Source organism: Zea mays, chromosome 8, assembly GCF_902167145.1.
Source record: "Zea mays cultivar B73 chromosome 8, Zm-B73-REFERENCE-NAM-5.0, whole genome shotgun sequence".
Classification (NCBI taxonomy): domain Eukaryota; kingdom Viridiplantae; phylum Streptophyta; class Magnoliopsida; order Poales; family Poaceae; genus Zea; species Zea mays.
Window position 1 is genome coordinate 82,218,119 of NC_050103.1, and position 15,377 is coordinate 82,233,495.

General features: G+C 40.1%; 3 protein-coding genes, 2 long non-coding RNA genes and 1 pseudogene across 5 annotated transcripts; 3 read left to right on the plus strand and 3 right to left on the minus strand.

Annotated features, from left to right (window-relative positions):
- Positions 1-703: 703 nt before the first annotated feature.
- Positions 704-3,266, minus strand: LOC100275353 (paired mesoderm homeobox protein 2). Its single transcript, XM_034059485.1, has 6 exons — positions 3,003-3,266; positions 2,674-2,792; positions 2,439-2,487; positions 2,233-2,298; positions 1,975-2,072; positions 704-1,353 (listed from the first exon to the last, which is right to left on the minus strand). Coding segments are annotated over exons 1-6 (594 nt in total). The 5' UTR covers positions 3,264-3,266; the 3' UTR covers positions 704-1,352.
- A 978-nt stretch (positions 3,267-4,244) lies between these two features.
- LOC100283003 (NADH-ubiquinone oxidoreductase 10.5 kDa subunit) lies at positions 4,245-7,732 on the minus strand. Its single transcript, NM_001155906.2, is given in 3 exon segments — positions 4,245-4,536; positions 7,345-7,451; positions 7,549-7,732. Coding segments are annotated over 3 exon segments (300 nt in total). The 5' UTR covers positions 7,635-7,732; the 3' UTR covers positions 4,245-4,429.
- On the minus strand, positions 7,655-8,688 carry LOC103637053 (uncharacterized; annotated as a pseudogene).
- A 1,006-nt stretch (positions 8,689-9,694) lies between these two features.
- On the plus strand, positions 9,695-11,030 carry LOC103637054 (uncharacterized; the record flags this gene model as incomplete). Its single annotated transcript, XM_023300828.1, is given in 3 exon segments — positions 9,695-9,770; positions 9,773-10,017; positions 10,575-11,030. Coding segments are annotated over 3 exon segments (777 nt in total), but the record flags the coding sequence as incomplete, so codon positions are not given.
- A 2,934-nt stretch (positions 11,031-13,964) lies between these two features.
- On the plus strand, positions 13,965-14,280 carry LOC103635463 (uncharacterized). Its single transcript, XR_002264165.1, has 3 exons — positions 13,965-14,034; positions 14,123-14,167; positions 14,253-14,280. It is a non-coding gene; the product is annotated as an uncharacterized lncRNA (long non-coding RNA).
- Positions 14,281-14,457: 177 nt separating this feature from the next.
- Positions 14,458-14,915, plus strand: LOC103635464 (uncharacterized). Its single transcript, XR_557390.2, has 2 exons — positions 14,458-14,539; positions 14,624-14,915. It is a non-coding gene; the product is annotated as an uncharacterized lncRNA (long non-coding RNA).
- Positions 14,916-15,377: the final 462 nt, after the last annotated feature.

A 15,377-nucleotide genomic window follows, 5' to 3' on the forward strand; every position in this document is an offset into this window, starting at 1 on the left:
AACATGTATTATATGATAATATAGAAAACAATACAAGCTCTCTTTAAGTGAAGTTACTTATTAAAAAAATATTAACCTTATTAGGGCTTGTTCGTTTTGCTCTCAATCCATGTAGATTGAGTGGGATTGAGTGAGTTTCAATCCTAAATAAGTCAAAATCTTTCATAATTTTTTCCAATCACATCCAATACACATGTGATAAGAATAACCGAATAAGACCTTACTCGATATACAAAAGCATGTTAGCATGTTTCTGTCTAATGGCTCTGTGAAGATATATATATTCATCATCATCTACTAGGTATATGCCTATGCGTTGTCACGAGAGTTAAAAATTAGTATAAAACATAGATACAGAATGACAAACACCATTATAATATAAAAAATCTGTGTGACAAAATATCGTTGTAACACTAATACTATATTGATGATATAAATAGGTAATATTATTATAAATACACACACTCAAATAGAATGAACTGGTGTCGAACAAACATTATGATATCGCACAAATTATTTTTAAAGAATCAATATAGAATTTTGAATGATACGCAAATATATCGACAATTGTACATTAATCTAATCGTTTTAGCGATATTGATAAGTAAAGATCCAAATGGTACACTAAGAAACCAGAGATGGAGTATTATTTTAAATTTATTGATTCAATATTAAGTATTTAAGCATAAAAATAGGATGCTAATGAACACCGGAACAACTAATCTATTTCTGAATGTAGATCTACCAAAGATAAAGGGGAAGAAAAAATAATAGAGAAAAGACAAGATGTGCTTCCATGTGCTGGCCTGCTAGCTCATCCATGAATCTAGAGACCTTAAGATACCTCCAGCTCACGAATGCATCACCAGCCACCATCACTGTTGTTTCTTCTCCATTGTTAATCTTTCTTCTTCCCCCATGCAGCCTCTTTGCTGGCATAGATAGTTGCAGCTGTAGCTAAACATGCTTCTCTCATGTGTGGTTTGTGCCAACACAAGATATTTGTCGACATGGAAAAAAGAAAATATTTGGACACATTAAACGAAGACTGCACAGATAATTCAACAAGCGTCCATCAAATCAAACATATCAAATCCTTACCTCTCTCGTCCGCGAGATGCTTCTGTCAGAGGGCACAATAGGAGGCCCTCTGCACAGGAACAAATGAAACTCATCAAAATGCAACAACAACGTTTATTTGTAAGTGTAGATAACATTAACAGGAATTGGACAACAAAGCAACCCGAGGTTTCCATCCAAACTCATATGAACACCGAAAGGTGTCCTCATTAACAGCTTGGTTCTTGAGTCGATGGAGAACCTTGTTGCGCCACTATTGACCCCAAAGTCGATCTGAAATATATTGCATAATAAAATCAATCCCAGTGGCATTGAATACAAACTGTATTGTATAAAATATATTTTCATAGAAGAAAGCTTTGTTACATGTTAATGAACTCGAGTGTAAGACAATAGTCATTACATCATCTTCTCTTTTTTTGGTTTATAATAGATTATTACTTCTCTTGTAAGCAATACATATTAATACAATGAACAAAGCATCATTACATAAATAAAGTAGTTCTATGGTTCCCTGTTATGAATTATTGACAATATAATCGTTAAATAAAAAAGAGTGCCCAAAGAAAAACTATTCCATAGGTATAATGATTCAGTAGTGGACAGAATGAGTAGACCAATGCTGCATGGCTATCAAGAAAAACATGACAGTTCAGGCAATCCTAAGTTCACATTAAAAGATATACTGAGACAGGCACTGGTAGCTTAAATTTTACATGGTCTAAAAACTCTGTAGTAGCAAATAAAAAATTTATCCGTATTCTTTAAAACCATATATCTATAAACATATCTTATATGAAAACATAGATTATAGCAAACTACTTTAAGATTATTCGTTGCAGGAAGCCTTGAACTTGGGAGCCAGTGCAATCATGTAGAATTTATTATTCTTACCAATCATATTCAATAATGGTGTCACTTTCCAGATGAACAACTCCACAAGTGCATGGTTCTCCGGGTTCTCTTCTGAATTGATCAGAAGGGGGCAAAAGCTTGCAAAACAAAAGGGCGAACTAGGCCTCAGTGATTAAACAATCATCATCACTGCCTCAGAAGTACAAGTAGACACGCCGCGGGATGCAAGCTTATAGTTCATAACCAACTGAAAGTATCAAGATGGATGAATAGTGAAGCGGTAGGTAGTAACTTCACCTGAATGACCCACATGTTCAGAAAAGCCTCCAAGCAGAACAATGCAAATCCAATGAAGTAGAAGATCTGGAGGTAAAAAATAATAGGCAGTGACTTGCTTTTGATGTATGTTTCATTTGTCTTTTCAGGAAATATAGGTACAATCATATCCTGTGGAATTCTGGTTTACTGGACTCAGACTGAATAATAGTGGTAGACTCACTCACCCCGACAATGATGATGTCGCCTATCAAGCTGATTGCTGGGAAAATCCCACTCCATGATGGGTAGATTGGTGGAAGGAAATCCCATTACAATTCAGATTCACGAGTTTTCAAGAGATAAAGATGTAGAAACAATAGTGAGAGGTGCAAAAAGTAAAGATATAACTTACATTAATGTTTTCCCCACAAAGAGAATTGAAGAAGAAACAACTACATACACGCAGAAGACAATATGAACCTGTGTGGGGTCAGCATGAGCATGAACATGTGTGTTATCTGAACATGTGTGTTCTGGAACCACACTTCCACCTGCCTGGCGCTGAGATCCACCTGCCGTCCGAGCTCCTGCTTCTGCGCCTGTCCAACAATGCATGAAACGTTCATTTGTTCGTCAATTAATAGCAAAAAAGAAGCAGAAAATTTTTAATGCAGACATGAACAATAGATTATTCAGGCGCTACTACTGGCTAATCCTAATATATGCATGGATGAGGATTTCTACTTGCACACGAGCGAGCTTCGAGATGGAATGGAAACCATGGAAGGGGAGAGGATGGGGATGCATACGTTGGAGAGTATGTTGTGGGCGCGGAAGGTGTCCTCGAGCAGCGTCGACTGCTCATTGGTGAGCCGGAGCTTCTTCCTCGCGCCTGCGCCGGAGCTATCGCTGGGGCCCGAACCGCCGTGCGGCGACTGGCGACCATCCTCATCGGGCGTGACGACCTTGATTGCGGGGAGGTGAGCACGAGATCTGGGAGTTGATTGCGGGGACAGCCGCGACAACGCCATGGATGGAAGGGCACCCTGGGGGAGGCGCGGTACCTCCATTTTGTCGATGGAAGGTGAGTGCCGCCGGTGGAAGGGGATCACGGGGGGGGGAGGTGAGCACGGGATCTGGGAGTTGATTGCGAGGGCGGCCGCGGCGACGCCATGGATGGATGGGCACCCTGGGGCGACGCGGTTTCTAGGGCGGAGGGAGCGCGCTGGCGATGGCAGGCAGGCGCTCAGGGTGTGGTGGAAGACGACATCGATGGAAAGGAGCGTTGCGTGCGGGGCGGGCGCTCAGGGCAGAACCGTGCACCACTGGCCAATGTGGACGCCTACGATAGACACTTAGGGTGCGTTTGGTTGCGGGTCAGCTAGGACAGGGACGTCCCCTGGCGTCCTCTCTCGTCCCTCCAATTTTGAGGGACAACAGGGGACAACAGGGGACAACACTGGGATAATCCTGTCCCAACCCTTGACCTAGAACCAAACAACTTAATTTGAGGGATCGTCCCATACCATCCCGTCCTGTCATTGCAACCAAACGCACCCTTAAGTAGTAGTAGAGATTTGAATATAAACGTAAAAACTGAATGTTAAAACAACTGCTATTTTGAGACGAATGGAATACCTTTTTGCAGTTGGATCTCTTAGGAAATTGCGATAGATTAGCTAGTGCAAGGAGCCAATCACACAACCGTAATGTCCGTAGGTTTCCTCACAAATTCTCCAATTCTTTCAAATGTATATCTTCTTTTTTTAGGACACACATGTCATCCAAGTATAGAAAAAAATAATCAATAATCATACATGTGTTCGCACAATTTCAAGTGATGCGCAGAACTGAAGTGTAGGACTGCCACACAATGGTGTATATAACCGCGCAGAAGTATTACACGATTCCAATGCATCTCTCAAGCTACTACTTATCAAATTACTACCAAGTTCTCGAATATTTGCCGGCCGTTAATTCATTTTTGAACTAAAACAAGACAAATAAAAAAGAAAAGAGAGAGTATTATTTTTTTTTTCCATTTTCAATCATTCATGTAATCTAGAAAATGCATAGCATGTAAAACAATAGTAATTATTACACATTAAGTTGAGCTAATCGAAGGCTTCGTACCACGCACAACTACAGATAATGACAGAGTAGCAATTGTCCACCAATATGGTAGGAGTATCTATTATTTTGGAACATTAAACAAGACATGATACGAGTTCCAAAACTATTTGGTTTTAAGAGACTCCCCGGCCATTGCAAGTTCCTCCAGCTTCTTATCAATCTGTGCTTCCGTCAGACCATCCAAGTTCACGCATCTCTCCACACCCATATCTGGCAGTAGAATCAAAGGAGACATTAGGGCCAAACACCAAGTTCCACTTTGGCATGATAATCATGTAGATACACAATACATCAAACATATGCTCTAGTTATTTATATATAAAGAACATGTCGTTTAGTTGAAGGTAGAATGCAATGTCCATACATTGTCTTATACCATGTGAAGGTTTATCACTCCATTTTTGTTATGTTCTTTGTTTCCAGGGAGGTGATGCTCTTGGATGGAAAAATAAAAACTAGATACCACAGGCCAGGAGAACAATGTAAGCAACCAATTTCCCCCAAAGTATCTAGGGTGTGCCTGTGTTATTTGTTTATGGTGACAGGTTGGGCCAATGTGGGCCTTACCATTAGAATGCCCCCATTCCTGATGCTATGAAAAGTGTCATAACAAACATAAATATGGTGTTTGGTTTGAGAAATGAGTTGGTCCATCATCTTCTCAGTCCTCATTTTTTTGTTTGGTTTGTGAAATGGAATGAGTTGATCTATTACCATTTCATTCCTCATATCATTCCTCATAGTTAGTACTAATACGAGTAATGAGGTCATCCCACCAAATTTGAGAAATGGACTCATGATGCGCCACCTCATTTTGGATGGAGTGATTCCTCAAACCAAACACCCCCAAAGGTTCAACAATAGTTGAGCCACTGGAACTATATGGAAACAAGGTTTCACCTTTGTGAACCATTGAAAACATAAACCTACATCCTCAAACATAATGCACCCTATTTATAAATTGGATTCATGAGATGAAATTGTTAATAATGTTACAAAGTACAAATTATTTCCTTAACATACATCCGGTTCATTAAAACTGCATGGATGTACACATATCCTTTCAAAAGGTGACGCCTAGCACAACATATGCACTAGGTAGAGCTGCACCGCCTTGCCCAGCTCCTAGGCTTTTCATTGAGGCACTTTCAGTTTGATATAAATATGAAAATGGGACAGATTAAGAGATGGAGAAACATGAACTACTATTATATTACTAATGTGTGCATTGAAAGATATTAAGTTCTGATATGCTAAATTTCCTTTATTTTTCATGGTAGAACGCTAAGCACCCATAGAAAATAGAAACGCCTAGGAATGCCAAAGCGCTAGATAGAACCTGTTCAGCCACCGCTTACCTAACACCAAGCGGTTTTAAAATGATGACACATTGAAACATATAATGTAAATTTGTAAAAAAAAAATCCTAAGCATAGCAACATATTGCCTTGTATAATGATGGTTATGCACATTCATTCAGCTAATGTAGTGGACACAAAGCAGGAAACTAGAATCAATAATCTAATACAAACAATGCCTTTAACGCATATTGATGATCTAGTTTCTAACACCACTGATTAGTGAAAGCCTATGAGTTACTTATCTGCCAAAATAAGATAAAGTTGATACCATAATCAGAAGTTATTCCAGATTGGCTAGCTCAGAAGCATAAAATCTAGTTCCTCTGAAACCTAATGCTCAGGGCATGGATCATGAGAAGATATTAGTGAATTTAAGAGGTGAGATTCTGATACTAATCCTACATCTTTCCAAATTGTGCCAGGGAGTGGTTGGCTTAATGCATATGAAGCCATTCCAAGCGGATGCTATCTTCCTTGAAGCTCATTACAGTTTGGTTACCTCCTCATCTCACATTCTTTGCATGTATTTTGGTCCACAAACCAAGCCTGCACCAGCAACCACATCTGGTACTCCTGTTACACAAACTAAGATAGGGTTTTAGGGTATCTTGACCTTTTGGAATTATGATATTTCCGTAATCCTGGCGGTTCTCGGTAGTTAGAAAGACCACAAAATACTAAGTTAAAAGAATAGCTTACTGCACATATCGAATAAGCTGGGTTTGGGGATTATAAGCAACAGATCACAAGTCTTTTGAAGGCTTAGCACTCCTGACCTAGTTTAGTATAGTTTCGTATGTGCTTCTGGTCATAGTGTGCTTAACTTTTTAAGAGCAAATTTCATGGTATTTTATTTACTACATGAACTGTAATATGGCTGTGAAACTAAATCATGTCATTAATATATAAAATCAAACTGTGTAAGCCAACTGAGGAAACAAAACACAATCTATGCCCCGCGTCCCAAATTATAGATCACTTTAGATTAATTCTGTGCCAAACTTATGTAAATTGACCAAACATTTAGGAAGCTATATTAACATCTACAGGTTCAATACTAAAGTACCAAAACATATTTTATGGTGAATTTAATGAAACTAATCTGATGTTGTAGATGTTGGTGCATTTTTCCATAAACTTGGTCGAAGATAAAAAAAAAGTTTGACTTAGGACAAAGCTAATGCAACATTTAATTTGGAACAGGGGGAATACAAGACACTGAATGTGTGGAGGATCAGTCTAGCCATGACTGTAATTGTCTACTCTACAATAATATTGAACATCACATAAAACCACAGGGAGCTCCACCAGAAATTTAGCAGTAAACTGAACAAAATGCTGGTATGGACCACTGTGATCGACCAGGATGATGATGCAGAGCACATATAAACGTACGGATTGGCCCCAACAGGTTACCATTGCACAGACTCTAGCAGTTTTGTAGTTGAGTATGACAAACCAACATGGAACTTACATTTATGAACTTATTTCTCATAAATATAATTGCCTAAATTCCTCTTCCCTCAAATGCACAGGGCAGATTGAGCCATTTCACAGGGCAGGCAAAGATATGAAATTCACCCAAAATGCCCCAACCAGTAAAAATCAAATCTTTAGCCACAGCAGGAGAAAGAGGACGAAATAGATGCACGCGTACCGTAGCGCGCCCAGAGCTGGGGCTGGACACCGGAGCACTCGCGGACAAGGAAGGGGAGGGAGGGGTTGCGGGCCTTGATGTCACCATAGTTCTTCTTCACGAACTCCCTGCGGGCGACCAGATCGCCAGCGCACCGAATCAGAAACAGCAGTTTTAGATAGTCAAATCGGACGGGAAGAGTCGAAGAAGGTGCAAGGTTTGTACCGGGCGGGGGCGCTAGCGGGGGAGGACTGGCAGAAGAGGACGCGTATCTCCTTTACACTCCGAGACAGGCTCGCCCGCCATGCCATCGCCGCCGTCTGCTCGCGTTCTACTGGATTCTCGCCGCCGCCTGCTTCCTCTCGGCTATGCGGCGAAACGGAGCAATTTGTCCCTCGTTCTTGCGGCTCTGCAAAATACACCGTTAAGGTTATTAAAATGTTTCATAGGTGAAATTTTAACTTTTAAACATTTAAACTTTGTTTAAACGTAATTTTAAATAACATAGGAAAAATACCAATACATCATAATTTCAGATTATATTTATGAGAAACAGGTCACCGGTAATTTTGGGCTGCTCGTTTAAACCATGTATTGCTAAATTACCACCATCTTGACCCATAGTGCTGGCACGAGCACGACACGGTTATATTTTTTATTTTAAAAATAATAGTTTACATATATTAAGTATAAGAATTAAATATATAACGCAATAAAACTACAGCCGCACTGGCTAGATGGATGTGTTTAGATGTTTTATACACTAGGTTGTGAGTTTGAACCCCCACAATTACATATTTTTTGCTAAATTATACAATATACTTAGATAGGTCATAGTGCCACCGGGCCGGCCCGCACGACTAGCAGGCTGACGGGCCGTGCCGGGCCGTGTCGGCCCGTGCGGACATGTCCAGGGTGCTCCAGGTCGACATCGGCAATAAGGAGCAGTCGGGGTGGGGTGGATCCCGGCGGCGGAGACGATGAGCGCGCTGGACAAGCTGTTCCACATCGCGCGCGCGGCGTTCATCGACATCGTGGGGCGGTTCGCGATCCAGACGGTGGGCTTCCTCATGATGACGGCCTTCATGCTGGGGCTGGCCGTCCCGTACCGCCAGTGGACGCGCCCCGGCAACCAGACGGGGTTCGTGGTGATGTGCGCACTCACCTTCTTCTTCGCCAACTTCAGGCCCAACGCCACGACCTTCATCGTGCCTGCGGAAATCTACCGGCGCGACTCCGCGCGACGTGCCACGGCATCTCGGCGGCGTCGGGCAAGGTGGGTGCCATCATCGGGTCCTTCGGGTTCCTGTACCTGGCGTAGAGCCAGGACCCGGCCAAGACGATGCACGGGTACGCGCCGGGCATCGGCGTGCGCAACTCGCTGCTGCTGTTGGCCGGGTGCATCTTCCTAGGGTTCCTGCTCACGTTCCTGGTGCCGGAGCCCAAGGGCAAGTCGCTCGAGGAGATGTCGCGCGAGACGGAGAAGTAAGCCGCTGCGAAGACAGAATGGAGTGCGTTGAGGAGACGGCGTGCGTTGAGGTCGTAAGGGCATAATCGGCACAAGGCTTCGCGGGCCCACCTGCCAGGTCCCCAAAATTACCCGTGACCTATTTTGACGGACGAGCAGGCTTAAGCGATCCTCTTTGAGGAGTTCAGCTTGAAACGGTGTATTTTGCAGAGCGACAAGATAGAGCGACCCATTTTGACAAATTCCTCGGTGAAATGGAGGCCTCGCGGAAGAACGGGCCTGAGTCCGGTCACTTGGATCGGCATCTGATTCAGATCCACGTCATCTGATTACCGATCGACGGTCACCGAGAGATAATATGCCTGGTGCTCACACACGACCTCAACTCTTTCAATCCTGAGCCATAAAACCCTCTTATCTATACCATTATACGGGGTATAATGCACCAGTACCACTATATAATTCACCAATTAAAAACTTATAAAACTCACTCAACCAAATTACTCCTCTAAACATAAACTCCACTAGATCTACCAAATAAATTATACCTAGACTTAACCCACTATCAAAATCAACGATTTATATTGTTGGATAACTCTTTCTCCCTTAATTAAATTTAATGGTCTCATTCTTTCCCACTCTCTCCCTATGACCCCACCGCTCCAACCTCCCCATCCCTCTCACACGACGCCGCCACAATCGTTAACCCCTCTCCTTACACCATCGCCACCTCTAACCTATCTCGTGCCCCTTCCATAAATCGTAGTGTTAGTTTATTCATGAGTGTTATCTCAACAGTTTCCTGGGTGGTCCATTTTCCATTGATGATGTCGTTTGCACTTGCTTTAATATATTTTTTATTAACCACCTCATTTGGTACATTTTTTATGTGTGGTTCTTTGATTGCAGGACAAGAAAACAAGGGGCTATGTTCCTTGGAATGATGAGATGGATAAGGTACTCCTTGATACATTTGTGGACTTTACAATAAAGGTGATAGATGTCAGAATGGATGGAAGTCTCATGTATACACAACTGTTGTGAAGAATGTTTGTGAGAAGTGTAATGTCACCATTACAAAGGAAAATATTAGTTCTCGCAGCAAAACCTTTGATAAGCACTACAATATCATTAATGGTTTGTTTTCCACTAGTGGTTTTGGATGGGATTGGGAGAAGAACAAGCTCAAAGTTGATAGTGACACTGTATGGGATGAGTACGTTGAGGTGAGAAAATTTTCAACGTTATATTGTACATTGAAGTTTTCAGTTTTATTATCTTACACAAGTATGTTTATTATCTTACACATTCTGACCAGATTACCCCATGTTTTAGCCACGGTGTTAGGTTTCTCTGTGTGTTTTGCCCTTTCCTGCTAGGTGCCAGGAATGGTTTGTTCTTGGTCGTCCGTTCATTTTCTAGATCCTATAGTTCGTAGGGTAGTTGAATCAGTGGTGAACTAGGTGCATAAGGTTGTACATGTTTCTTATTAGTAGACAGATTTTTGAGCCTCCTCGTGTGCTGGGAAAATTGCAATTAGGGAATGCAACTATGATGTTTTGCTTGATTGATGCATATGTGAATTCAATAGTTTCGTCCCTTCTATTTTTATAATGCATATGGTAAGCCTAGTGTATTTGCAGTTCTGTTTTTGTAGTTCATTTTTTGTTTCTTATTAGTAGACAATTTTTTGCAGTTCAGTTTATTCCATTTTTTGTAGTTTAGTTTTTGTTTCAATTCCAAGTTTATTTGTTGATGTTTCTTTGTAACAATTTTTTTCCAGAGGAATAAGGAAGCAAAAGGATATAGACATAAGGTTGTGAAGTTTTGGGATCTACTCGGCCTAGTGTACAATAAAAACCAAGCAAATGGAGAGGGTGCTAAAACAGCAGCTGAAAGTTCAAAGGAAATGGCAAAAGAGAATGATACCAGAGGCAAGGATGTTCCATATTCTGTATCTTCCTCGAGTAGTTTAAAAAGACAAAGATTAGATGATTCATTTAACTCTATGTGGTGTGAGAAGTTTGACATGCTTACATCAGCATTGAAAGATGACGGTCCGAAGCTACCCTCTTCCGCTGAAGTTCTTGCCGTGTTACAAGAGGTTGAGGGACTTGATGAAGACATAGAACTTGAGCTTTATGACATCCTCACCTCTAATGCACGCAAGTTTGAGTCGATGATGGCATTCCCAATGGAAAGGAGTAAGAGGTGGCTTATGGTGCAGCCAAGGAAGTGAAACAACTTATATGTGAACTGATCTTTGTGTTGAACTGATTGTGTGAACTTGTCTTTGTGAAACTTTTGTGCGCGAACTTGATGGCTTTGTGAAACTGTTGTGTGTGAACTTGATGACTTTGTGAAACTATTGTGTGAAGATTTGATGTCTTTGTAGAACTTTTATGTGCGAACTTGATGACTTTGTGAAAATGTTATGTGTGACTTGCCTTTGTGGAACTATTATTTGTGAACTTAATAGTTTCTGATAGTTGTAAATTGTTCATGTTCATTTTTAAGCAGATGCAAAGTCAAGAGATCCTTGTTTGTATTAAAATTCCATGTGCAAAGTATCCAAACAACATCTAGAATTTAATTCTAGGAATTCAATTGCTTGTACAACCAAACAAAAATAATGAAATTCAATCACTTTCTAGTCGATTGAATTCTAAATAATTCATTTCTTGGAATTTATTTCTTGGAAAAGGTTTCATTTCTAGGCATCCAAACGGGGCGTTAGAGATTTTAAATGCGATAACTAATTTTTCAACTAATTGTTAACTCACAACTAAAAATTAATCTATCTAGCCTAAACCTAGCATTTATTAGCTAGCTAACTATTAGATTTAAGTATTCTAAACAAGACATAAATAAGATCGTAATTCCTTCCCCGCTACTAAGGGCTAGTTTAGAAACGAAATTCTCTTTGGAATTGGATCATTTTCTCTCTTATTCCCCTCAATCCTCGAGAAAATTTGGTTTCATAGCCCTAAAAGAAAACTTTTTCGAACTTCAGCCACGTTGTTCTTCCTCTGTAGCACTGTCATCTATTTGACCGCAATGGTGTCAAACAACTGAATAAAATGATGAATTCATTGAAACCACTATTGTGGGCCTGCTTCGTCGCCGAAGGCCCCTTAAGAAGAAACACATTCGAAAGATCAGCGTATAATCAAACATAGCACGAAGGTACACACGAAGCTGCTGACCAAGGAGCTTCGGCATAATGGTACGCCTTGAGACAAAGGGTTGCATCGACTTAAAGAGGAAAAGACCGATCAGTCCATGATAATTTGTGTCATGATTGTAACTAGTTATCAAGGACATAAATGTAATTTTGACCGGGTTGCGTCCCGTGCCTATAAATAGGTGATCGGAGCTGTCTCAGTGGCTTCAGTCTCCTCCCCTTCACGGGTCACCCTCGCAATCGAGTGTACTCTCGCCATCTGATGATGAATTTTTTGCGGTTTTTACGAAGCTGATGATTTTTACAGTTTTGACGAAGCTCTTTCTTTTGCTGAAGCTAATTCAAAAGAGATGGTTCGCTCGAGAATGCAGTGAAAAAGCTTCGGCTATGGTTGAATTTTTCAACAGCACAACAATGCAATGACAATGAATGTTGTGGTAACTTTACACCTACCCGTCTGTTTATATAGTGCTGCAGGTGGGAAGGTGAATCGCCAAGTCGCCCGCACCCGCCGAACAGTCACCCACACCCGCTGAACGGTGGACCACTACCCGCTGTGTGGTGGGCCACCTCGCGCCCGGAATACTTTATTTGTTTCTCGGCAACGAGCTCAGGGAAGGTGTTTTTCGGACCTTCGGCATTCCAAAGCCTTGAAGATTTTTCATGGATCAAGCTCGTTACGAAAAACGATCTAGCACCGTGAAGGGGCTAATGTTGGGGGCCTACTTCGTTGCCGAAGGTCCCTTAAGAAGAAACACATTCGAAAGATCAGCGTATAGTTCCTTAACCTTCCTATATACTTGTTTCAATAGGCTGCATCTTATGAGGAATTTAAAAAAAGGTGAGGGAACAACGATGGTAATCGTCTTTCATCTAAAGATTACAATGAAGTGTTCAATGATATTGTTGCCAAGGATTTCAAAGCACGTGGGTACTATGATGATAAGTACTGGAGTCAAGTACAAGCTTTTCAAGGTTTACCATTTGTTATTCAAACGGAGGAAGAAAGAATGTACCAAGAGAAAGTAAATGAAATTGACAATAAAATGGAATCCGTGAGGGGTCTCATGAAGCATTGGCTTACTTTTATGTCAAAAAAGTATCCAGAAGATTTAACCCCAGAGATGAGAGAAGCTTTACAAAATGAAGTAAGCTTGCATTCAACCATGGCCCCCCTCCCTCTCTAGAATAAGAGCATATTTTTAACAATATGTTGGTTCAAATATTTCAGGGTGGTGATAGCTATGACCAATGCACTGAAGATGACAAATCTGAAAATTATGCTGCCAAAGATACGAGTAGCATCCAAGAAGATTCAAATGCTGACGTGACCTCTCGAACAAATGAAGTGCATGTATACTTCCTTTATTTCAATTATTAAATATCATTAGCTACTATATAATAATATTCAAGCTCTTGCTAATGGCTTGTAGAACATGGTTCATGTCGAGCAGCAGTAACAATAATCCGTCCATAGAAGTCTTGGACGAACTCAAGTCCATACATCTACACCACATGAGCAAACACCTTCAAAGGTATGTTAGAAAGGCCTACTCAATTACCAATGCACATGTATCTTGTATTTTTTTGTATTTTGTTACCTGCTTCAAATTTGTTATTTTGCAAATTTGAATACTTGTAGTTGGATATAGATTGTTCTTGCAGAATAGAAGAGATATAAAGGATTTCCATGTGAGATAAATTTGCAAAGTTTCTTTTCACCTGTTGATTTATTGCTCTTTGATTCTGTGTAGTTTTTTAAGAAGAAGTAGCATGTACTCTGCTTTCATTCAGTTGTTAATCCGTCTCATTTAGCCTATATAAACTTAAGTGAAAAGCATTAAAAACTCCCTTTTTGTTTAGTTGCCTAATTAATTAGCTTTCTTTTGCAACTCTAGGGTTCAGTAATTGGTTCCTGTTCATCTACATTCTCTGTTAAAATCTAATATTTATAATTTCCTTTTTCTATAATAATTGAGTGAAACTATGCCTTTAGGAGGCACAACTTGATGGCAATGTAGTCACAGATTTGCCAAGTGATCCTATATTGCACAACATGGTATGTCTAAGCTAATTGTATTATTGTTTCAATTAAAATATAAAGCATAATTTGATTAAGTGATGCTATGATTTGATGTTTATTATAGAGAACTCGAAGGGTTCAAGCTGCCAGCATGGGCATATCAGAATCAGTATGTGGTTTTATTTGCTTTATTTCTTTCCAATTATGACGTTGTTTTACCAAAAGATCATATGTTCATGTTTTGTAATTTGTAGAGACAAAAGCAAGTCTACCTTATTTCACAGATAAACAAAGGCAGAGTTGTGGCCAAAGGGAAGTTAGTGACTACAGATAGCCAAAGAGAAATATTAAGAGCAAAGCTTGGACCAGAATATTGTGGGGTTCTTGTTGAAGGCATTGAAAATATTGTGGGGTTCTTGTTGAAGGCATTGAAAATATTGAACTTGGCAATATTATAGATGAGGAGGTACCTAAACCATCTAATCAGATTCGTACACTAATTGATGCTATTGGCTATGTTATTCCTTGGCCAATTACACATGTAAGTTTCTTTTTTATTTCAAATAGTACATGTGTCCCCATAACAACTTCAAATTGAGTTATTGATCTAACACATGCTTCATAGGTGAAGCAAGCTAGAAGCTCATCTTGTACCCGCAACAAGTTGGTACCTGCAGCACATGGACAAAGCTAGATGGCGTGGACAAAGCTAGATAGGAAGCCTAGTATAATTGCAAAGTGAATTAGTTAGATTCTAGTAGTTACTAAAATTTTTAAGTGATATTTGTATGATATTGCCACTTTGGCTTTGCTTCTTTGTGAACACAATTGGCAGTTACTGAACATGTTTGCTATCGAGTTAGTTAGCTTCTTGATATTTTGCCAAGGCCAAAAGCAATATTATTGAGGGTTTATAATTTGATTTTTTTTAACATTCATCTCGATGCACATTTATATATATAAATATATAAATGAAAACATCTTTTTTTGTCACGTAATAAAGTGTTACAGTATAACGTGTTTATATTATTACAAACAAATACAGATGTATGTACAAAATCATTTCTACAGGTCTTAATACACACTTTGACGTTACTATATAACATATTGATATGCGTAGGCACACAATACAAACGTGGCTATAGTATTGTTTCTACTTTTGTTAACACGCGTTTTGGCATTACTATAAAATGTGTCACTCGCCAGTTCAGCTGACACGTCACCTTTCCACATCACCTGCCACGTCATTTTTCCACATCACCTACCATGTCACCTATCCACATCACCTGCCATGTCATCATTCGTGTCACCTACTATATCGTCTCTATACTCCTTAATGCGCAATAAAGCGTCACTATAAAACGTGACTATAGTAATAC

Excerpts from the sequence above, each read along its gene's own strand:
- LOC100275353 (XM_034059485.1), bottom strand. The coding sequence starts at position 3,263 with ATGGAGGTACCGCGCCTCCCCCAGGGTGCCCTTCCATCCATGGCGTTG. Across the intron at positions 2,793-3,002 it reads CCCACAACATACTCTCCAAC|GCGCAGAAGCAGGAGCTCGG; the intron begins GTATGCATCCCC and ends ATTGTTGGACAG. Across the intron at positions 2,073-2,232 it reads TGAACATGTGGGTCATTCAG|CTTTTGCCCCCTTCTGATCA; the intron begins GTGAAGTTACTA and ends TTGTTTTGCAAG.